The following is a 24873-nucleotide window of genomic DNA, read 5'->3' on the forward strand; positions in this document are numbered from 1 at the left end:
GGCGTGTGACTAGAGGGCTGCCAGATAATCAGAAATCTGGGTGAGGAAAGTGAATCAGTGACATTCTCTCTTCCTTCAACAGCTGCTGTCGAGGTGTCAAAGACAGTCATTAACAAAAAATACTAAGGTCTTCTATTTGATCAGCAGAATCTTTGCATAACCCTCCAATAGACAGACATGAAAAAGCAAGAAAAAAATAGAAAATAACACAGTAGTTGGGTACACACTCCTAGAATCCCATCGAAACCACATATTTCACAGTCGATTATTATCCAAATGTATTTTTTGGTAGTGTGTCATGACATTAGACATGTCAACCAGGGTTGGGGTCAATTCATGAATTAACTCATCAATTCCAATTCAACTGAGGATTTGGAATTTGGGAAAAAAAAGCTACAGAATTGGAATTGAATTGGAATTTCAGGAAGTTTAAATTAATTCAATGAAATTCTGTGTTTTTTGTTTTTTTTTCTTACCACATATCTGAAATTACAATTTACAATATTACAATCAATACTGAATATCACAAAATGTTAAAAGAACCTTTCAGGTGGTATTTGATGCATAACGTGTAATGCATAACATCTGATGTAACATGTAATCATGTCTTGATTACATGTAATGCATAACATGTAATCAAGAAAAACTCTCTTAGAAGTGGAATTTCATGGAATTTAATGGAATTCAATTCTGTTTCCATGACATTCCAACTCCAGGAACTGAATAGGAATTGACCATGCATTCTCAGTTCTATTGTTAGCAACTGGCTGCACTTCTACCTGAACAGAAGTGTGTATCTTTACCTGCAGCATGGTGGGCAGGATCCACTGGTAGCCGCTCAGGGAGAACAGATGGTTGAAGTGCACGGCGGTGTTGATGGCCGTCGCTGTGTACTGCCTGAGGAGGGCGCTGTCCTCCGGGTGCAGCAGCAGCGCCCCGTTGAAGACGTTGAGGAAGAGCATCATCTCGTCGCCCCAGGGGTACTCACTGGGCATGCCCAGAAACATCTCCTCCAGCAGCTTGATCCACAGCACCTTGTGTAGCGTGTCCAAACCAAACAACTCCTTACCTGGGAGAGGAGGATCAGAGGCCCAAATCAGAGTGATATTCATTTGTCATGTGGCTCAAAATCGTCAGAAATGTGATTAAAATTGGGATTAGAATGGCAGAGTTCTATTACAAAATGCAATACATCCTCAAAATCATTACCATAACTTCATGATTCAATATCTCTAAAACACAGAGTACCCATTCTGTGAAAGTGTTCATCATTTCACTTATTATATAAAGCTGTAAAACTAAAAACACACACGACACACATACATTCTACTATCATACATGCATACATTTTAATTTTGTGGTTTCAATCCTTTTTTTCAGAATGAGTGCTACTCTCTGCTGTTATTAATCTGAATCAGAATTACTGAAAAAAACTGAAAAAAAAACCCTGAAAAACTGATCGCATATACATCTGATTCTTAATTAAAACTGTAATGATGCTTATTGTCTATTTCAGAAACCAAATTAAAAAAAAATGCTCCTTTAACTTTTTCATTCAGTACCTCTAATATAGTGTGGTCTCTGAAACATAATTTCACTAACTATGCTGTAAACCTACAATACTTTGATTTAATTTTGTGCTGTCATGAAATCCTTCTCTTAGAATGAGTGTCATCACGTTAATTTTGGAAATCTGAATCTGAAATACTGAGGAACCGTGTGTACTGGAATGATCCGCATTCGCTATTAACATCTGTTTCAGAAACCAAATCAATATCATTTAATGAGCTGAATTCAGTCAGGAAGTACAATAACAACAGTGATCTCGTTTGCTTCAGTTTCTGATGTTATAGAACATGGTACCAGGACACGGTAAGACTCTCTCTTTCCTACCTTGTGGTTCGTTGAACAGGGAGAACTCGGCGTCGATGGCGGTTCGTGGGAAGGAGGGCAGGCGGAGAAGGTCTTCCTGGAGCAGGGAGACGTGGGATTGCTTGTGCACGGCCGGCATGTGCTGGGTGAGGGAGATGAGGAAGAGGACGCGACCCACCTCTTCTAACTTTCGCGAAAACACCTAGAAAGGGAACACAGAAGGGAAGGAAAAAGGAATGAGAGGAACATACAGAGGGAGAGAGGTGTTCATACCGTGTTACCATGTTGTATGTCATTTCTCCTGGGGGTTTAAACTAATACAGACCAATTTTACAGACATTTTGTGAAGTTTTAAATCCTCCATACCTGTTTCTGGATGAGTTCTTGTCCTTTCTCAGGCAGCATGTGGACCAGGTTGAGCTGGGGAGAGACAGACCTCCGGAAGGGGTAGATGTCCCTCACATAGGTCTGGAGGAGGCAAATAGTAGCATATTATTGAAGAGGCAACATTTTAATATAGGTATAATGCTATAATAACACACATACAGTGTCTTAAGAATGATATAAGGGCTTTAACACAGTGTGTGTGTGTGAAGCATAGGCAATTTCATCGTTCCCACCTTGGAATAATGGATGAGGTTCCAGCGTTTGTCCATGAGGAAGTAATGTGCTGATCTGGCCTCGGGAATGTTGAAGAATTCAAGGCACTCCTGGTTGGAGAGAGAGAAGCAAGACATCAAGGAATGAGCTGCTGTCTTTCATGAGGTTAATTCAGTTCAGTCACATTTTAGGCATTTAACTGACATTGTTATCCAGTACAACTTAGAATGAGTGCAACGGTGGGATAAGCTTCAATTCCTAGATCACTAGACCAGTAAAAAAGGGTGTCAAGGGTGAGGGTAGATGTAAACAAATTCCAGTCTAGTCCAGTTAAGTCAAGTTAAGGTCAGCTCAGTCCAGTTGAGTCCAGTTCAGAGGGTTTACTACCTTGAGCAGGGCTTCAAACTGTGTATCTTCATGGACTGGCAGCTGTGTTGGGATATCACACTCGTTCTGCCCATGCACCACCAGCGTCTTGGTTCCTGCAACAACAGTGCATGAGAAAATGTTTCATTATATTGACATAGTGTTGCTTTTACAGAAAAAAACAACAACTTTTGACTCCGGTTTTGGTCATTTTCATGTTTTAATTGAATGCAAGGTTCAAGAGATCCTTTATATGAACAGCCTAGCCATCACTAGCATAGCAACCGGCAGCAGGTAAGGCAGTTAGCATTGGTTACTAACTTTGGGCAATCAGTTTTTCTTCATTCATAGTTTTTTTTTAATATACAATGCAATATCTTAATATGAGTTACTGAATCAATGTTTTCTTTCATTCCTTTGATCTGTTTCACTTTAACTGTTTATATCTTCTATAGTGTTGTTTTATGTTTTGCAAAAGTTGTACATGCTTGTACATGCTTGAAAAAGTATTTTGTACAATGATTTGTAAATGTTTGAAGTTTTTATACTATCTGATTTGTTTATAGGCTAGTTAATTCTTATTATCACTTTGTACTGTTGTTTAGAAAAGGTAACAAAAATGCTTCTCATTATTATAAGCATTAGCATTACAATAATTAGTAGAAATGTTATTATTAGCATTAGCATTACAATAATTATTAGAAATGTTATTATTAGCATTAGCATTACAATAATTATTAGAAATGTTATTATTAGCATTAGTTAGTTGACCTGGCATGGAGGCAGTGACCAGCAGTTTGACCTCACACTGCTCCTTCTTCATGGTCTGCTTGAGGTCCTTGAAGAAGAGGCCCTCCACGTATCCCACCACCTCCCACAGGAAGGTCAGCGTGGCCGAGATGGCGTCCATCCCCCACTCACAGGGCGTCCGCACGAAATACATTATCAGTCCCACCTAGGAGGGGCGGGTTAGAGAGAGGGGTGGGGGGCGGAGAGAGAGAGGAATAGAGAAAGAGATGGTGAAGTGAAAAGGCAATTAGAGACGACATGGGAGCAGAAATTAAGAGGGAAATGGCAAAGGAAGAGCAGACAGATTATTCAGATAAAATGACTCAGCTATGTGTTTTTCTGTCGCTTACCAAGTCTTATAGCTAGATTAGATTAGATTAGAGTAGATTAGATGAAATTTTAATTATCCCTGTGGGGAAAGTGCAACAGATAAGATTTGGGCAAATACAGAGTACTGAAGATAACAAAATTCCATATCCATAACATATTAACGCTTAACAACAACAAATAAATCAAAGGAGATAACGCATATTATTTACCAGATTTACTGGTTAGCAGATGGTTGCAGTTTACAAATCTACAATTAACAGCTCAGCCTATATGTGTAAAATGAACCATTGAGTTTTATCTGTTGCCTCACCAGGTAGTTGAAGAGGATGTGAGAGGTCTGGGCAGGCAGATCTCCAATGTTGAGCAGCAGCTTCCTCAGCATGTACATCAGCTCGTCCTGACATTACAACAAACAAGGAATACAGCTCATCTTACATTGTACATTTCATATTTTAAGCTTTTAGCTGGCATTGTTATCTGGAGCGAAATACAATGAGTGTAACAGTAGAATAAGCTTCAATTCCTAGCCAGTAGTACAAGCAACAAATAGCAAGGAGTTCAAAGGGCAGAAAGTAAAATGAAAAAGAAACAGTAATAAGAGCAAGGAAGGAAAATATGTTCTTTATTATTTTAACGATATACTCAATAATGTATAAAATGTACAAAATGTATAATTCCTCATCAAATGTCCCTCGATATTGGCACCATTCTAAAAGCATCTCTAAAAGCCAATTCAAATCCAGCTTAATCAGATCTGAGGGTGTGTGTGTGTGTGTGTGTGTGTGTGTGTGTTTCTGTTTGTCCTCAGAGGTTTTCCTACCTGTCGGTTGCTAACTGTTAGTTTTTCCAGGAAGTGCCGCAGCACCAGGGCCGGGTCTTCGATCAGACAGTTCCACAGGATCTGCTGTGCAACGGCGCTCACTGAGGAAACATACAGTAGGGAACAAAGTGCTCCATTATGGCATGATGCTTGCACTTATCAAATATGTGACCAAGTGCCATGAAACAAGCCTCGTTTAATTGCAGAGGAGACCCATTTTGCGTCAGAAAAATGACGATCAAATGTTTTCTTTCATTCAATTAATAACGCAAAAACAAAATAATTCACTGACCCCAATTACTGAATTACTTTATACACCATAAATACCATTTTACAGCTTTGAAAGACCAATAATGCTATGCTAAAACTAAATCTACCATAAAGTGGGTCACTTACTGTATTGCTAAGATAATTTATTTCAAATTTCAGTGAGGCAATATAATGCAGTTTGTCTATCTTTGACACATCTACACAGAATCTAAAGACATACTGTATCTATATCAGGTGACGATAACACCTACCGGCCACGCCGTCCTCTCGAACCTCCCCGTCCTCCATGAGGTGCACTATGGGTAGGACGGCGGCGCAGATGCATGCTGGGAAGACGGCTTGGGGCGGCTGTAGCATGTGGTGAGTAGGGGTGTGTTCTGTTGTGTTCTCTTCGTCTGGCAAAGAACAGAAGATTTATTAAAAAAAAACGTAAACAATTCTCTAAAATATAATTTTTAAATTGAAAAAATAAAACACCCTTAACACTATAAGTCTTGTGCTAAAGGTGTTTTCAATGCAAAATTTTGCTGGACAGGTTATGCTTGTCCTATACTGTCTTTATTACTCTTTGTTTTATTTTCATGTACATTATTCTTTGTAAAGCATTAGGTGATAATCTGTCATAAAGTGCTTCATATATAGATTTGACATGACCATGGGGAGTTCAAAGCTGCACTAGGCAAGATTTCTATGTAAAAATACACCTGTCTTATCATCTTAAATCATAAAGTGGGGCTGCAAAAAAGAGTATTTGCCTAACTGGCAAGGAAATTTCTCTCTGCACAGGAAGGGACACACTGAAACTTAAGCATGAACTACAAAACTTGCTCCTCAACAACAGCAAGTGAGCGCTCCATCCAGAAAAAACTGGACTCACCAACGATGGCTGAATCTCTTCACCACCTCCAACTGCACCAGTTACCTCTCGCTGCCACTTGAAGCCACTAACTTGCAAAGTTGCCTCATGCAGCTTTAAAAGCCTGTTTGAGTAAGCGGTCAGTGGTCTTCTTCGTGGGTGTTCGGGGTCAGTCAGTCTTACCTTCGGCGCTGACCACCGAGCGGACGGACCACACGGAGCCCCGGCGGAAAGAGTAGTTCCTGTGGGAGTTGCTGGAGGTGCAGGACGGACTGACGGACAGGCGACGGGACGCCAGGTTCACCACTTCTTCTGCTGGCGGGAGGACGACAACAGGATCAATGTCAGACATCACCATCACAGATATAGGAAAAACAACAATCAATTTAATATTAATAACTTAAATAGCACTTTCTTAAACAAAGTTACAAAGTGCTTTATATAAAAAATAAAAGACAAGAAAAATAACAATTACAATAAAACACAAGGGATAAGCAAATCAGCAATACATTGAATAAAAGAGGCAAATGTTAAACCATAAAAACAAAGATAAAACACCGGTAAAACCGTGTAGATAAAAGAATAAATCAATAAAACTATGAGAAGGCCTTCGTATAAAAGTGGGTTTTAAGAAGTGATTTAAAAGACAACACTGATTTTGAATTTAACCGAATTTAACAGGAAATAGAGGTGTAATCGCACGTCATGTTGTGTAATTTTAAATGTACAAACCATCCAATTCATTTTGATGGACAGATTTTAACGGAAACAGCAAGGGGGCGACATGACAACTCTCCCTCCCCATGTACAGAGTGTGTTTGTGCGCCTGGTAGCCCCACCTTCTTCCTCCTGCTCGGGCGGCGGGCTGCAGGTGGGCTCGTAGCAGGCCTCCTGGGCCACGGGGATGGCGGTGATGATGCTGGCCTCGCGGCCCAGCCGCCGCTTCTCCTCCTCCTGCTGCAGGTTCTTCAGGATGTGCTCGGCCCGCTGGTGGGAGCGCGACACCGCCCTCGCCGAGAAGGATTTCTGCAAGGGTGGCATGGAGGGTGGCGTGAGGGCGGCGTCGGGTTGAACGGCACAGGGAGGAGGCACAGCGGGCGCAGACATACAGAGGGTTCAGAATGAGGGAGTGTACCAGGTAATACAAGATTCTCAGGAAGTCATGTGCACAGCTACGCTAGGCTTATTGTTATCTGGTGAACATTTGGTAATGTAAAAATGACTGGACAACACATAAATACAGTAACTCTCCTCCAGCACATGTAACTCATGCTCTAATGCCATCCTAACAGATAGGTTTGATGGATACATGTACAGCGTCGAACATGTTAAAGTATTAAACAGAAAAAAGATTTAAACCATGACAAATTGTGACACAAATAAATGTATTGGGGGACTGGAATTTGTCAGGAGAGTATACTGTATCTTGCATAAATGCTCATACACATACATATCAAAAATCGTCTGAACGCATGATATGAAAACATACACAGCAAAGTCATTCTCATCCAATGACCATGCATAGACAACACAACACACACAAAATGTCTGAATGTCGGACGCATGCCGTGATGTTTTAGTTTTTGTTTACAACCAGACCAAGCGCTAGGAAACTACTGAGTGGTGTGTGTTACTAATCAAGATGCAACTACCCAAAATGACCCCTGAAACTCCCTTAGCTTTTGATCCCTGATGGAAATCCTCTAGCTCTCAATGGCTCAGACACTCAATGGAAAAAAAAAAATTCTCTTCAGTCATTAATGATCTGAGGTAACACGATGCATCAATACAAACATCCGTACAGAAATCCCAACTTACTATGGCATGGACTGACTGAATTAATGTGGGGTACTAAAAACAAAGACAGTCGATAGATAAATTACAGAACACGTGCTCTCAAGTCTTCATCAAAATCTAGATAAAAGTATTTTGATCATCATGCTTGAAAAGAAACAGAGAGGGAAAAGTAAGAGGTAACACCAAGAAATCCACTACTTCAATTGACCGTTTAACGTTTTTTTTGCTTGTAGCGGAGTTCTTGGTGCAACTGGCAACAAAGGGATTACATTACACCAGCATAGCAGTACCAAATGCTATCAGAACAGTCTAAAGTGCATTGTGTTGGCATCGTGTTTTGAGTCAGTCAGTCGCAGGGTTGAGGAGAATTCACTTTTTTTAAGTTCATCAATCCAAGATGAAATTGAAGACTTTCAAAATCAGATATCCTCATATATTACAAAAATTACACCTTCTTTCACAAAATAGTTGCTGACATGAAACCCATTTTGAAAAATCTCACCAATTACAGTAAAATTTTTATTATCTGCATTTTCTAGTGACATTTTTTTCTAAAAACATTTTGGAACAAAACCCTTCAATTTCAATTTTGAGCTCATTCTAAACTTCATTATAGGTTATGAGAGTCATTTTGCAACACAAGCAAACACTGAAGAAAATCAGTTTTACTAAATCAAAAGTAAATTGACTACCCAACCCAGGTCCGGTAATACAGTGTGTATGTGATATGTTATTACGATTCAACTGATGTGCGTACATTAGCTACATCTTAAAGTATAACGAATACGCATATGTGTGAGCCTGCTATTACGCCTTTTTTTTCCTTCATGCTGATTGGACACTGCTTAAGCCCATCACTGGTAACCGAGCTGAAGGGGGCGGGACTTACAGACTGGTCCTCGTTGATCGGGTCTTGGACGCTGCCGGTGTTCTGGGGCACCCAGGGGGGGTCAAACATGGGGACGCAGGGCATGCCCAGGATGGGAGACGGCAGGGTGAAGTTGATGCTAGGCGGAGGGATCTGAAACAAAACGGGGATAAAATGGGTGCAAAATGGGTCGAGGTGGACTAGTGGTTAGAGAGGCTGTCCCATGACTGAAATGTCACAGGTTCAATCCCTGCAAACTGACCTAAAATACAGTCTTGTTAGAATCAGTTATTAACCCCCTGGAGTTGCAGTTATTATATATGATAACAATCATTGTCCTATTAATATTTTTTCGCTTGTTTTGAATGTTTCATGGACCTTTATTGACTCATTATTTGTATTCAAACAGGTGACACTGTTGGAGGAACCAAGTTCAAGCCCTGTGTCGATAAAAAGCAACATCAGTTTGATAATATTTACTGCCGATATTTGGCCGATTGTGGAATTGTCATTGTTGTGACCTTTTTTTCTATGAGTCTGTCACTTATTATAACTTTCAAATTAGCAAAACAATAAAACTAACATGGTCTTTTGCTTTAAAAACACTTAAATATCATACAGTAGGCATGTCAGAAAAGCCTGTTTTACACCTGCATTTGTACTAAGAATCTCAAAAAAATGCATATCGGCTGATATGGGTGAGAAAATATCTGATATCAGTATCATCCTCAATAAATCAAGTTCAAGTTCAAGTTTGTTTATGTAGCCCTTTATCACAAGCATGTCTCAAAGGACTGTACAGAGAACGAGATCTAACTGATCATCAATCAACCAGAATCAAACATCAGGAAGAGCAAAGACACACAAAAACAGATTTTAGCAAGATAAAAAAACATATCGGTGCATCCCTAGTCCTCAAGGAAGACACAAAAGAGAATTTCCCGTTGGGGATCAATAAAATATCACATTATTATTATTATTTTTCCATACCTTAAAGATCTGCTGGGCTCCCTCCTCCATGCGCGGCCACACCTGGTAGCGGAAACGCCACAGTGTGTAAAACTTGAGGACGGAGTTGATGCGCTGGCAGGCCTCCTGGTGCTGGAACTCCGCCATCATCATTTCGGTCACTGCATCGGGAACCTTTACCGCACACAGAAGGAACATGGCAGCTGGAGGGGATTCAGAGGGGGAGGCGGAGGGAGTAATTGAAGAGAGAAAGACATAAAAAAGCAAGAGGGAGGGAAGTAAGGAGGGCAAGAGGGAGAGAAAACAAAAGAGAGGCAAGAGATGGAGGAAAAGGGCGGAGAAGAGAGAAAGGTAAATTATGGTTGAGGGCAAAGGAGAAGGAGATAAAGAGACAGGAAGGGAGGGGGGGAAAGGAGGGAAGGAGGTCAAAAGAGAGAAAACATAAAAGAGGCAGACATGGAGAGGAGTGGGAAAACGGATGAAGGTAAAAGAGAGAGAGAGACGGAAAGGATAAAGAACATGGAGACTGTTAGAATAAGAAGCATTTGAAAAAACAAGGTGAAATGTTTTTGTAAGCCCCCTTTTTTTTACCTCATCCTCATAAAAATGTATTATTTTCCCTTTCTTTGTGTTTTTATCATTGCATTTTATCACCGTATTTTTAGCACTTTATTTCTATGTTTTCGCTCTGTGCAAGTAAAGTTAACCAAACATTCCCAAAGCTAGAAGACAGCTTTTCCAGAATTAAACATTTAGACCATTTATAGATTCTTTTATGCTATATAACCTCACTTAATCTTAAAATTCTGGTCTTTTATAAACCCTGAAGGGCACAAAAACATACGAGGCTACCCACAGTGCAACGGTACACAGCCTGATGGTCGACTCACCAGCAGCGGCTGCCATATGTTCATCCACACTCAGTAAGAGTTCCCAGGCGGCAGGCTGGATGTCTCCGTACATGTCGTCGGTCAGGATGGGAGCCGCCTTGATCAGTAGAGAAAGAGGAGCCGGTGCCAAACTCATCACCTGAGGAAACACAGGCAAACAATACAGTTACAGGGTGTGAAATTATTGTGTTCATTAGTGTTTTTTCCTAGGCTGTGCTGTCACCTGGTTGCGGATGTACTTGAGCATGCCGGTGTCCTTCTTGCCCTCCGCACTGGAGTCGGTGGGTCTTCTCTTCATGGACGGTGTCCTCAGGCAGGACTTGTCTGAACACTGCAGGCACAGAGCACAGACACTTTCATTAACCATCCACCCACAAAACATCCCATTTCATCTATCCATCCATCAATGCATTCAAACTTTATCAAATAATGACAACAAGTAACACTTACAAATAAAAATCGCCATACATGTATAACAAGCACAAACAGAGATCCACAATCTTTCCCTTATTCACAAACAAGTGTCAGTGTTTTTCTGTTCGTTGCTGTTCTGGAGGCAGAAATAATCTTATTGGTTGATTTAAACTTCAATGGGTGGAGCCAAATAGCTAATATTATGAAGCCTAGCGCTCTGCTACTAACTGAAACTATGAAATCAAGCCATTCTAAGTTATCTAGGTCAGTGATTCTCAAACTTTTTCATATCAAGGACCCCTAATTTAGTCCACATTAGGGCCACGGACCCCCATTTGATGAGATTTTGTCTCTTAGACCCAAATCTGAGAATATTTTTATCGTTAGATGATTTTGTCCAGAATTCCATGACTATCTGTATTGTAGGTAGAGAGATAACAGTGAAGCTATAATCAAAACAGTCATTCTTCTACATTCTCTAATTGTGTTAACTTCTTGTAAATGAAATAATGGTGAAGTTTAACAATTCATAAGTTTTCTGGGGACCCCCTGGAACCCCCTCAAGGACCCCTGGTGGTCCCCGGACCCCATGTTGAGAACCACTGATCTAGGTTAGCCAGTTAGCCTAGTTAGACCTTCCAAGTTCAAACTAGCTATACTAGCCTATAGCTATCTAAGCTAGTTAGCTAGCTGCTGACCTTCCAACATCATGAATACTCATGAATTAATAAAAAAAGAAGCCATTGCCATTTATGTGTTTATTCAGATTTTAACCAGAGTTTCTTGTCTGTTAGCTAACTTTTGCTCTGAAAAACTGTGGTTCTTTGGCTCCGCCCACTGAGGTTTAACTCAACCAATCAGATTATTTCTTCCCCCAGAGCAGCTCTGCCTCCGAAAAATGTTCCTAAAACTCCAGTCTGCCATTCTTATCACAGCATCCCCCTGTTTGTCCATGAGACTCACCTCTTTGCTCTTCTTGGCGCGTGCCCCGATGTTACCAGAGGAGGCGCTGTCTTCTCTCAGGCTGTCCACCGTCTCACCGTACAGCAGCTTGACGGCACGAACCAGACGGGCACAAGAGCGGCTGTGGTGCTGGTAGCAGCGGGGGTGGCAGAAGTCTATATGGGTACAGATGAAACTCTGCTGGTTGCACAGCAGGATCATAATCTGTGCCGAGAGAGAGAGAGAGAGAGACAGACAGAGAGAGAGAGAGAGAGAGAGGATAAGGGAAATTAGCATGTGATAAGATACACACATACACAGGCCCAAATAGACAGAAACACAGATCGACACACACACACACAAACACACTCAGAGACATACGTGGAGCCAGGACATGTTGCGGTTGTAGTTGTCCTCCACTCCCCCGGAGCTCTGGCCCTCTGGCTCAATGCTGGGTTCACTGGTGCTAAAGGGACTGCCTGTAACACGAAACAAACACACACTGTTTACAGCTGAACGTCTTCCATTTTGTCTCTCATGACACTGGGAAATGTTTAGATGTGGACCCAAGAAGATTTGCTTTCTATATTAAAGGTGCATATTGTGTTTTTAAACATCAATATATCATTGTTAAATTAATTGTGACTTCTTGGCATAATTACCGTAAACAAATGAGGGCATGGTCCAAGACAGTTGGTAGCCTCTATCTCATACCAGTAGTATTGTTAGTGGTAGTGTTTCTCAAAATTAGGACCATATATGTTCCCATAAACCCTGTTGCTTGCTGATGCAATGGTTGTTTTTGGTCATTTAAATGTCTTTAAATGTGATTTGTTGATGTTAAAATGCTACATGTAGCACCTTAATAGAAAGCAAATGGGAAAAAATTCAAATTCAAAAATATCTAAAAAAATATCTTGTGTTGGAATTAATCTCTCTATATGATAAACATTACATGCTGTTCATTTAATGCAATGTAAAGACGAGCTGTTTATGTATCCATTATGATAAATCATGCAGAGTAAATGACCAGTGGTGAATAAAACTAAAGAACGTAATTCATCGACGTTATGTGACCTATGTCGGTGACGGTGTCCCTGCTGTGTGTCTGAGACAACAGCCCCTCTTCGTTCTCCGACTCGGAGTCCTGCCGGGACAGCTTGGTGCTCTTTAGGCTCCCCGCCCGCCGGATGGACGACAGCGATCCGCCTTTCTTCACACGGAAACTGCGGGCCCCTTTGATCTGAAGCAGCCGGGAGCCTCCGATACGAATCTTCCGTATGGGCGCTGGAGAAGAGGGAGGTGGGGGGGAGAGGAAAAGTGGAAGGAGGAGAGAGGAGAGAAGGAGGGAAAGGAGGTGAGAGGGAAGCGAGAAGGATGAGGAGGAAAGTGGGAAGGAAGAAAGACGAAAGGTGAAGAGAGGGAAAAGAGGAGACAAGGAAACACGAGAAGGAGGGAAACAGAGAATGGAGAGAGGAATGGAGGAGGAGAGGGAAAGGGAAAGAATGAGGAGCAATTTCTGTAAAAATTAGGGCTAAATTGAATAGGTCTCACAGGAAAGTATGTCCACTAACCCTCCTGTCTGCATCAGTATGTAACAATAAAAACATAAAAAAGTAAAAGTAGTAACCATTCAGCATTCACTTAGTAGCAACACACAGTTAGTAGCAAGACCACTAGGCTTCATAATATTAGTTTCCTCCTCTCTTACTCCTTGTCTTTTTCATTGGGCTTCAGAAAAACTGTGGTTCTTTGGCTCCGCCCACTGAGGTTTAACTCAACCAATGGGATTATTTCTGCCTCTGAGGAATATTTGTAGAACTAAAACCCTAATCTGCAAAAGAAGACAAGGTGGTAATAAACCAAAATGGCCCAGCGTGGAGGGGCGGCACTAACACCGGGTCTCACCCTGAGGCTCCTGGGTCTTCTTGTCGTCGCAGGTGGTGTCGGACTTGAGCGTGTGGCTGCTGCTGTTGAGCGAGTCGTGTCCGTCCTCGTCGTCCAGGATGCCCGCGAAGCTGATCTTCCTCTCGTAGCGGTGGCGCCCGAGCTCCGGGTCCAGACGCAGACGGCAGCTGTCCAGGTCCTGCAGACGAGTGAATAGTCAACATTGTATATGTCCTGTAAATTCACATATCTGTTTTTTTTTCTTCTTCTCATTGAAATATATTGCAAATATACTGATATTTTATAATGTTTCCACCTATTTCATTCTGCATACACTTCATATTTTTGGTATACTTTCATATTCTGCATTCATTCTTTCTTTGACTACTGCATTTTTTTCCCCCATACTTCTCATTCATGCATTCTTCAACACATCTAGTTCTCTAACTTGTCAGTTGGATCATGTTTATATAGACCCCATTTGCTAGATTGTCGTTTATATTGTATTTTCTATTCATATTCAATTTTTTATTGCTGTATCCTATTACTATTTGCTGATGCAATGACCCAGTTTCCCTGTGGGATCTTTAAAGTTTCATCTTATCTCGCCAACAAATAGCTGGACAGTAGACTTTCTAGAAAGAGAAAATCCATATGTTTACTGTACAGAGGACTGAGTTGTACTACTGACCACTAGCGGCTCTGTGCGCGGTCTTGGTAAGCAGGGGAAGGTCTCTCGCAGGAAGGTGGTGATCTCCAACAACAGCTGGCAGGCGGCCATCTTGAGAGCAAACGGGCAGCCGCATTTTGTAGGATTGACAGTATCTTTGGGGTTGAAATGGTAAAAAGAAAATAGTTAATAGGTTATAAATAGTTAAAGTAGTAATTTTTTTTAAATTTTTTCAGTAAAATAAATAGAAGAAAAATGTACTGTAAATAGTGGGGCAAAACAAGCATTACATTTAAAATGTCCAACCAAAAAACAACAGTAGAGCAAGAATATATATATATATATCTTTTGTACATCTAACCTAAAAAAAACAAAAAAACATTTTGAATGTAAATCAAAACACTGAATACAAATCATAAAAATTATACAGTGAGACATAAACAACATTTTTGAAAATATCAAGAACAAAAGATGTTAAGGTTTTTGACGTTAACATCTTTCAATATGTTTAGTAAAAAACTATCCACCAAAGCTGTGCTGTTGGGACATTACACTCCTCCTTCAACTCACTGTCATCTAAATAGTCTTCTTCCTCATCTTCTTTTCTCATTCTTCGCTTGGTCTCCTCATCATAAATGTAGCCCAGGATGTTGGCCGGGCTTTCACTGTCTGAGTGACACAACTCGCTGAGTCTCGTGCCGATTGCCTGAGTGGATAAAACACACACACACACACACACACACACTCATTTACTAAAACCTACTCCTACATCAATACCAGCCTATTAGATGACTTCAGTAACTCTTAAACTCACGTCTCCCCACTGGCAGAAGTACTTGGCGGCGTTCCACTGTAGTTTCTGGTTCCTTTTGTTTCCCACCACGGGGGACCGGCCCCTGGACAGGCCCCTCTTGGTGATGTTTACATGGTGGCCCTTCATCCACTCCGGCCAGTTGCCACGGTTACAGCGGTGGACGAACCGGGCGCACTCCAGGAAGAGGGAGGCCCTGGCCACAACTGGAGCTTCCTGGAAGAACCAGGAAGTAGGTATAAATGTTAATGTCTAAGATTTTCATGTATTTATCTATCTATCCTGCTTTAATACTGTAGACAATTCTTTCTTGAATGATATACAGAACTAAACTACTATACACCAAACTCCAAACTTTAATGTCTTTAATGTCGCTCAACACCTGTTACATCTCTTTTATTTATTTCTTTTATTTATGTTTTATTATTATCCTTAATTACCTATTTTATCTTTCTTTCTTGTTAATTTCATTTTACCTGACAAATTATGTATTTTTTTCTGTTTTATGTGAAGCACATTGAATATGCCTTGTGTATGAAATGTGCTATATAAATAACGTTTGCCTTGCCTTGCCTCAACCAACTAGACACCAGACAATTCCTTGTGTATTTGACCACTGAATACACATAAAATAGTAAAAAAAAAAGTAATTTACAAGCTTCCACCAAAATAAATAGCTAAAATTCAGGGACCAATCACAATTGAGTATTCAACAAAGCTGTGTAATCATTGGAAATAATCATGATCTCTAAGGATGGATGAACATATTAACCATCATCCTGCCTAGCTTGTATAAATCTAAATGACCTGTGGTGAAGCATTTCCATTTGGTTACAGGACATTTCTCAATTCGTTCACATTTCAAACTTGTCCGCATAGACTCTAGTATAGTGTCTAATGTTGTGGACGGATCCGAAGACGCACCAGGTCGAGGGCAGCGGCCAGGATGGAGGCGTCGGGGATGGTTCCCGGCTCGCAGCAGTTCAGCAGGAACTGGAAGCGCTTCATGCCCTGACGGATGGCGCCCAGGTTCACCACGTTCTTGTTCTTCATCGCCTCCTGACTGGCTGCTAGACGCTCCTGGAAACCATGAGGGCCTGGAGGAGAGGATGGGTGGAGAGAGGGAGGGAGCAAAGGGAAGGAAGGAGGAGGATGGGAGGGTAGGGGAAATGGAGGCAGATTGAGAAGAGAAGAGAAGAGAAGAGAGGAGAAGAGAGGACAAGGCAGTAACAGAACAAGTGAGGGAGAAAAATTGCCAAAAAACATATCTGGGCACAATCTTTTGCAAAGTCAAGACTGGACATGTATTTTTCAGGTCAACAGCAGCCCTGTAGAGCATTGCGTTACTAGGCAACATCACCATCCAGGACATTTCACAAAAGCACTGAAGAGCCACTGACAAATGAAGTTGAGTGAAAGATGGACACACAGCCATAGGCTATGGTTACACTTGGCTTTTTAATGGGACTTCTGTCATCTGATCCCATCAGGAGGCATTAAGTGACAGGTCTGGACGCACAAAAAGATCAGATTTTCATAAAATTGCTTTTGGATCTTCAAAATCAGATGTGGCAGTGATTGGAATTGTATTGAAAGATGTCAAGTGATTTTAACTTGTTTCCAGACCTATCAAGCTTATTTTATGATATTTTTAGTCAAATTATCTCACTGCACTGGCAAATAATCTTGCTGGTTTCAATACATTTCACTTGATACGTGCCAATATGACTTCTTTCAAGAAATCATCATAAAACAATGACGAAAATCTTGAAACAAGAACACAAGAACAAGTAAACGTCCTGAAACAAGTTACATTCTCCGGAAAAAAAAGGCCAGATGAAACCGGTAAAATGATCTGCCAGTGCAGTGAAGATGATTTCACACAAAAAAAATAAGCTTGATATGTCTGGATACAAGATAAAATAACTTAACAAGTTTGTCAGTTTTTGCAGTGTAGTTTGGACACAATCAAAGCAAAGAGATGCGGAGGAACACCGGGAAAAAGTAGTGCAGAGAGAGATTTAACATTTTCAGGCCGAGTGCGGATATACAGCGTTGCGATTCATAAAATCTATTCGTTAAAGTGGGATCTTTAAAGTGAACTGACAAGTGTAACCGTAGCCGTAGAGAACAAAGCTATGTGGACCATTCTGTTTTATCAGTTGACTGAAACCCAAGCATTGGAAAACACCACCACACATCACCACAGAAGAGACAGAGAGAGAGCGTCGAGAGCCTCATGCTTGACGTGGCACAAAAAAATGCGCTCTACAGCAGAAAGATGGTTTTATAGATTTGCGTTCATCCCAAGCCCCCGTGTCCTCCATTCCTCTCTTTTCACCTGTCTTTTTTTTTTTTTTTATCATCAAAATAGACCGATTACAACGTGAAGGAAAGAGGAAGAGTTTGTCGTGCATAGGAGATAAGAGGAGGATCTAGGGTTGGTAACACAATAGTGGGGGAAGAATCCTAAAAAAAATATGAAATCACGGTGATCTACTTTTTTTTTTTTGCAATGCTGAAAAGCTGCTTCTGTTTGGGAAGGCTGATAATTTTAATGTAGGTAACTGCAAACAATCAAGAGCCGCCTTTGGAGAGAAAACATACAATCTGAGGCCACTTCACACCTGGGTCCACTCCTAAAAATATGTCATTTTCAACACACCTGAGTGTCTAGTTTGGGACAACACACACTTGCGCTTCTTTTTAATTCGCTACAGCATATGCAGCATATACCAATAACAACATATATTGACACATTGTACAATTTATGTAGAAATATCTGTTACAAATGTGTTCCAAAAAGCTCTTGAAAACATGGGAAGGGCAGCACTCAAAAACACTTAAAGGAGCTATGTGTAGCATTTTGTGTTTCTCAAATTGAAGACCACATTTCCCATGATCCCTGTTACTTCTCATTGCAAATAGGATGTTGCTACCTGTCATCTCTCACACTCCCAAGCATCACTCCACGTGCATTTGTTTTGAAGAGCAAGAAGAAGAATAAGAGCCAATGACAACCCCTGATGAATAACAACAGCCAATATGCATTCTGACAAGGTTAGCAAGCATGAAGTTGAAACTATGTGATTAGAATAGAAGAACTGGAACAAAGGTGTCCATTACTTGCAAAGTAAAACGGTTCCTGCTTTGTGCCGTAAAGCGTTCTCCCTTTGTGCTGTAAAGCAATACGACAGATTTCCCGTGAAATTCAACCCAATGGCGCATAATGTAAAACGCAATGTAGAGGCTGATAATCTTCTCTGTGATGGTCTCAATTGTTTACAGTAACTATACTAATTAGGGCTGCAACTAACGATTATTTTCATTGTCGATTAATCTGTCGATTATTTTCTCGATTAATCGATTAGTTGTTTGGTCTATAAAATGTCAGAAAATAGTGAAAAATGTCGATCAGTGTTTCCCAAAGCCCAAGATGACGTCCTCAAATGTCTTGTTTTGTCCACAACCCAAAGATATTCAGTTTACTGTCATAGAGGAGTAAAGAAACCAGAAAATATTCACATTTAAGAAGCTGGAATCAGAGAATTTTGACTTATTTTTCTTAAAAAATTACTCAAACCGATTAATCGATTATCAAAATAGTTGCCGATTAATTTAATAGTTGACAACTAATCGATTAATCGATTAATCGTTGCAGCTCTAATACTAATGTTTCAGAATGAATGTGGTAATACTTTATTGATATTAAAATGCTCAAAAATGTCTCAAAAAAATGTCAAACTTGTCTGGACTGTGACTCTAAAAGTGCCGCCTTTTCTGTGTTTTACATTAACTTTTTGGAGTTTTGGGCTGCCAGAAGGTCATGCCAGAAATTCTATAAACCAAATGTGTGTTTTCCCAAACTAGACACAGACACAGGTTGGAAACGACACGTCCCGTTGGAAGAGGAGAGTGTAGCAGGCAGCTGTCCGGCAGAGCTGACATGGAGAATGGCAGACGGACGAACTGGCAGGAGAGGACAGACCACGGACTGGCGAGACAAGACACGACACACACGGACAGACAGAGGCAGGGACAGAGAGAGAGAGGACGGTGGGGTGGGGGTGGGCGAGGGGCACCCCGGGGTGGGGGAGGTCTACCATCTTTCTCTTCTGTGTGGTGAAGCTTGGATGGATTCCTCCTGCCAGACCGCCATTTACCGAGCCGCTTGAAGAAATTCTCCTCCTCGTCCCTGCCGTACTCCGGCCCCGCCGCGCCGCCTTCTGACAGCTTCACCGCGCTGGTGAACTTCACCTGGGATCCACGAGCACACACACACACACACACACACACACAAACACAACGTAGCCATGCACAGATAGCCATACACACAATCAATAGGCAACAGCCATATATGTAAATAATCTTATGATCATCTGAATCATAACATCACAAACAAAATCTCAGGTTTTCTTCTCTCTGATTCCATACTTGCTTCTCTGCACATAGTCACTAAATTTGTCTTGTGAAACTGTACATTACTCTCTCATTTGAGAATCATGGCTAGCTTACAATGCAAGAAATTTCATACATAGTTCAAATAATTTCTTACAAATTTCAACATAGTTGCTTTGACAAAAAACCCTGAGAAAAAACAGAATTTTCATCCCATTTGACTACATTTGTGTGAGACATCCTAAATGGTTTTGGAAAATAAAATCTAGCAGCTTCTACTACCCCGAAATCTAGTCCTTTTTTTGTTTGTTTTTAACTGTTACACTATCTCCTAACATATTGCTAGTGAACGAATGCCTGACGATGTCACTTTGGAAAATGTCTTAAAATCATCCGAAATCATCCGGTACAAAACGGGAACCAATCAGCTTTCAACGTGCGTGTTAACTCTACTTTGCGCTCTTTTTCTGTGTCTTTTTCAGTTTCCACCAGCAGCGGCAGTTTGGAACAACTGCAAAAAGTTTCTAAAATAGAGACAATGCAACTGATTTTTGAGGGGTTTGGCTCGCTGCGTTCATTGACACACACTGTCAGTGTGGACAGCCTCACTGAAATTACTGCTATTTACTGTTTCATGCTGTTCGCCCGCTTGCAACGCTGTTTATTAGGAACCAGTGTTATCCAGAGACACTGAGTGGACAGTGCGTGTGGTAAATGTTGACTCCCTGACCTTGGAGCTCTGTCGTATGAAGGACAGACGATCCACTGAGCTGATATCCAGCAGGTCCTCCACGCCGTCCGTTAGTCCCGACAGAGAAGAGCGCTTTAGCCAGTTACCTGGGGAGACACACACACACACACACACAACAACAGACGTGAACGAACACAGAAACATGTAAAGGCCACATGCACACACACACACACACAGGTATGAAGACAAGAGCACACACACACACACACACACACACATAAAAGGGTTAGATTTAGGAAGAAAAGTGCACATGAGGGAAGAGTACCCACTGACCATGACGACACACACATTCAGGGTATTTTAGCTCACACAGGTTCACAGACTGAGGTTCCTTCAAACATGGCCCTCTCAAAGGTACAAAATGAACTGCTTTTTATAAGAAGACTGAGCAGGGTTCCCACACCTTCTTAAACATCAAATTCAAGGACTTTTCAAGGACTTTCCAGGCCCAATTCCCTCAAATTCAAGGACCCAACACGGCATAGTTTGAGACACTGAGAATTTTTATAATGAGAACTAGCAGGCTTTACAGAAGCTCACAGGCAACAATTAAAAAGAGAGAGAGGCTTGAATGTGTGAACACTTCTCAACTGTGCTGTGTTACAGTGATGGCAGACTATGTGGTCTCTTGCCTTCTCTAACACAAATATATAAATTCAAGCACTTTCAATGACCCATGTCTATTTATATCTATTTTCAAAAACTTTCAAGGCCTTTTTTTTTTTTTCTCAAATTCACAAACTTTCAAGGATTTCAAGGACCCGTGGGGACCTTGACTAAGGGATCGGTTCATGTTTAAACAAAAGACCCCGGTCAAGCAGTATTTGCAAATCCATTTTAATGGTATGTTTTCGCCTAAGTAGGAGCCAGTGGGTGGGGTTTGCCACGTAGGAGTGTGTGCCCGGAAAGTTCAAACAATCACAGGAACGTTTTTGAAAGGCTGCTACTTTCTCTATGACTGACAAGTGTCCCAGAAACTGATCTGAATTGTCCCGCTGCGATACGCCCCACCCATCTGGTACTGCATGTATGTAAAAAAAACAATAACGTTAAGAATTATTTGCAAATACTATTTGACCCAGGTCTGGAACACGGTACACACTGGGAAAGATGAACAATACGAACAGATATGATACAAATATGAAGATGGTTACACATCCACATACGTAAGACAGAGAGAGTGAGTGGTAGGCGAACAGTCCCACGGCATGCTAAGGCACAGAAAGGAACACAAAACAGACCAAAGAGATGAAGTGACTTGGCCTGGCGGTGGCAGGCACTGCGCCCGTATTGGACATACAGAACACATCATGTTAGAGTGAAATGCAGTAATTGAAAGTTGACAATTAAAAGAAGGAGAGCATATGCAATGAGGTATGATCATGGAAATACATATTGTTTCCAGATCTGGTACAAAAGCGTTTGAAAGCATTAGGCAAGTACCAATAACAGCCAGTTTTTAGCAAACCCAGAGCCCAGATCATCAATGCATGTTGCTTTTCTGATTAGCATGTTAACACTGACCAAATCCAGATACCCTTGACCAAATCATATTGGCTCATATTTGGCTTCTCAAATGTGATTTCACATCACCTGCCTTGCAGCAGGAAACGCCTCAAAAAAATCAGGAAACTGCATCAAACAGTCAAAAACTGCATCAAAGAGTCTGGATTTGGCCACTGTTGCATTATGGTTAAAGAGATGGGTGAAGAGGTGTGGTCAGTGATCATAGTTCAAAAATTGTCCTTTGAGATGCTTGAGGAATTTGGCACATTATAATTTGAATGGATTTGATTGGCATTTTAACCAGATTTGAGGAATATAATATTTCTCAGAGGCAGAGATGCTCTGATGTCAAAAATAATGTAAATGGGCGGAGCCAAAGAACCACAATGTTTCAGAGTAGTTAGCTAACGAGGAAAGTTGAATGGCAACGAAGGAACTCTGGTCAAACTATAAATAAAATAATGGCAATTAATTTTTTCATTCATTCATTCATGACCTTGGCATTCATGATCTTGGAAGGTCAGCAGCTAGCTAACTAGCTTACCTTGATAGCTATAGGCTAGTATGGCCAGTTTGAAGGCTAGCTAGGCAAACTAGCTAACCTAGATAACTTAGTATAGCTAGATTGCAATTTTTTCAGTTTGTAGCAAGAGCGTTAGGCTTGATAATATTAGCTACCTCCTCCCTTTTCACTGGGCTCCAGTCTGATGTTACTTAGCCAGAAAAGCTGTAGGTCTTTGGCTCCGCCCACAGGAGTTTATCTCAATCAATGAGATTATTTCTGCCTCCAGAGCAGCTCTGCCTTTTAGAAATGTTTGTATAACTAAGACTGCATAGAAACAGACTAAAAGGGAAATGACTTTCACGCTAAGAACGGAGGCAGTTGATGCTGCACCGACCTATTGGCAGCTTCAGTTTCTTGCGGAGGGAAATGCGGCGGGAACGGGACCGGGAGCGTCGGTCGGTGGTGGTGCCGGAGTGGGCGGTGGTGCACTCCGAGGTGTCCTGCTCTGATTGGCTGCTGGTGTCGCTGGCGGCGCTCTGCGACTTGAACATCTTCCTCCAAAAATCCTTCCTGCCCAGCAGAGCGCCGGGGATCTGCTCTTCACTGGAGGGACAGAGAGAGGGAGAGGGGGAGGGGGAGGGGAGGAGAAAGTCTATATGAAGATGAAAGCTTAAACAAATGTAGAAATACAAACAGATATTTTCATTTGTCTAATCTGATATACGGTAGGTTTTTATAAATTCTCATATCTTTCAGTGTACATATTCTCCTTACGAATAAGATCGGGATCTGTTCTTCACTGAAGGGAGAGAGGGAGCGAAGAGGGGGGAGTTTGGAAAGGATAAGAGGCAGGCAATTTTCCTTTTTTGAGTAGGGGGGGGGGTGTGGGGTGGGGGGTGACGGCTCTTAATGGATGGTGCCATGGAGGTGTTGTGAGGTGGGACACTCACTGTTCGGGTGTCTGGGGGGGTCTACTGGAGATGTAGCTGCGACACTCATCTGCAGCGCTGGACACCTGACCCTTCTCCCCGGACACACCCGCCTCCGACCTGCACACACACACCCCAACACACAGACAGAGCGCTCAGGCCAACTGACTCAGACACTAACTGACTGTCCTGATGCAATAAAAAACCCACCCATGTGCTGCGCCCATGGAGATTAAAACGCCTCTGCGAAATTAAGTGCAACTCGTTCTGCTCTGGTGAGAATTTGAAGGGTGTTGGTGAAGCTTTGGAGAATGTTTGGCCCTTGCAGATAGGAGCCTCTTATTTCTTAGATATTATATTATATTTTATAATGAAATTGTCCATAATAAGTGGAATTTTCATTTTGTGATATGAGCAATTCAGTCACCATAATTAGGAATTTGTTTCTTGCCACATCTGAGACAAGCATACATGTACGCATTTCACCAGAAGGGTCAGAGAGCAGGGGGGCAGCAACCATGGAGCAGGTTGGGGTTCAATGTCTTGCTCAAGGACGCTTCAGCAGGGACGGACACATGGCTGTCGCGGGGATCGAACTTGTGACATTCTGGTAATGTGCCAGTCTTTCCAACAACCCCTCAGACACTTTCTCCAGATTTAACTATTGCTAGCGTATGATTGGTCAAAACGTGATGTCAGTCAGACCATTTCTGGCCAGCAATCGGCCGGTACCTCCTGGGTCCGGGCGGTTTCGGCTCGTCCCTCTCGTCGGGCTTCTTGGTGGTGGTGACTTTCTCGGTGCTGTCCAGGAGCGCGCTCAGTGCCACCCTGCGAAACACATTGCCATGGGACTCCTTGATGAACTGCACCAGCTGGCGGATGTCACAGTACAGACCCTGGAGTGGGAGAGTGTGAGAAAGAAGTGAGAGGGAGGGGTGTGCGAAGGGAGGAGCGTGTGAGAGAAAGAGAGAGATTAAGTCACAAAGAGAGAGAGAGAGAGAGTGTGTGAGTGAGAGGAGCGAAGAGTGAGAAAACAAGGGAGAGAGAGGGAGGAAAATGACTGGGAAATTAGACAGATTTTACTAGCGATTTTCATACATCGAGCATGCGTTTTTGCACGTGCATGTGTGTATGTATGCATGTTGTGTGTGTGCATGCATGAGTTTTTGTCTGTGTTAACTCCAGCCACCAGCTCCAGCCTGTGAGTAGGAGGCCTATGATGCTGTGCCATATTAAAGTGTGAGCCTGCCTTGAAAGTGTGTCATCCTCTGCCAACGTATGCCAACCATGCCAGCCTTGAGGCTAGCGAGGCTCCATAGAGAAGCCATGGTGCCTCATCGCTCTCAAAGCAGCCATGGAAGTACTGGATAAGAGGAACGCAATGAGCAGTTTGGTTGCTAGAAACGATTTTCGCCATTTGCAGAAGAGTAGTCGGCTTGTAGATTAATTTGTAGGGTGAGCTAAAAAAACGTCTTGATATGTCTCTTGCAGCTGCAGTGTTTTATGTCAGGATCAAAATCGGAATATTTAGGGTTTGGTGTGAAAGATGAGCGACAGTTTGGTTGAAAATGAGTAAATCACTGGAAAAGCTCTTGTTGAGCTCCATCTGATGGTTAAAAGAACACATTTGTAA

General features: G+C 41.8%; 1 protein-coding gene across 1 annotated transcript in view; it reads right to left on the reverse strand.

Annotated features, from left to right (window-relative positions):
* unc80 (unc-80 homolog (C. elegans)) overlaps window positions 1-24873 on the reverse strand; it is a 61098-nt gene that overhangs the window by 16248 nt on the left and 19977 nt on the right. Inside the window, exons 17-44 of the mRNA XM_078291239.1 lie at window positions 23973-24136; window positions 23262-23360; window positions 22706-22914; window positions 20280-20386; window positions 19315-19408; window positions 16076-16248; window positions 15155-15367; window positions 14911-15046; window positions 14362-14495; window positions 13692-13869; window positions 12861-13070; window positions 12165-12262; window positions 11805-12008; window positions 10651-10758; window positions 10428-10566; window positions 9559-9740; window positions 8590-8721; window positions 6743-6929; window positions 6087-6218; window positions 5299-5442; window positions 4778-4878; window positions 4268-4354; window positions 3610-3793; window positions 2860-2954; window positions 2493-2582; window positions 2239-2340; window positions 1894-2074; window positions 804-1069 (exon numbers count right to left, since the gene is read on the reverse strand). Coding sequence (XP_078147365.1) covers window positions 804-1069; window positions 1894-2074; window positions 2239-2340; window positions 2493-2582; window positions 2860-2954; window positions 3610-3793; window positions 4268-4354; window positions 4778-4878; window positions 5299-5442; window positions 6087-6218; window positions 6743-6929; window positions 8590-8721; window positions 9559-9740; window positions 10428-10566; window positions 10651-10758; window positions 11805-12008; window positions 12165-12262; window positions 12861-13070; window positions 13692-13869; window positions 14362-14495; window positions 14911-15046; window positions 15155-15367; window positions 16076-16248; window positions 19315-19408; window positions 20280-20386; window positions 22706-22914; window positions 23262-23360; window positions 23973-24136 — 4149 coding nt within the window. The remainder of the gene's footprint in view (window positions 1-803; window positions 1070-1893; window positions 2075-2238; window positions 2341-2492; window positions 2583-2859; window positions 2955-3609; window positions 3794-4267; window positions 4355-4777; window positions 4879-5298; window positions 5443-6086; window positions 6219-6742; window positions 6930-8589; window positions 8722-9558; window positions 9741-10427; window positions 10567-10650; window positions 10759-11804; window positions 12009-12164; window positions 12263-12860; window positions 13071-13691; window positions 13870-14361; window positions 14496-14910; window positions 15047-15154; window positions 15368-16075; window positions 16249-19314; window positions 19409-20279; window positions 20387-22705; window positions 22915-23261; window positions 23361-23972; window positions 24137-24873) is intronic.

This window comes from Centroberyx gerrardi, chromosome 21, assembly GCF_048128805.1.
Source record: "Centroberyx gerrardi isolate f3 chromosome 21, fCenGer3.hap1.cur.20231027, whole genome shotgun sequence".
In the NCBI taxonomy this organism is placed as follows: Eukaryota; Metazoa; Chordata; class Actinopteri; order Beryciformes; family Berycidae; genus Centroberyx; species Centroberyx gerrardi.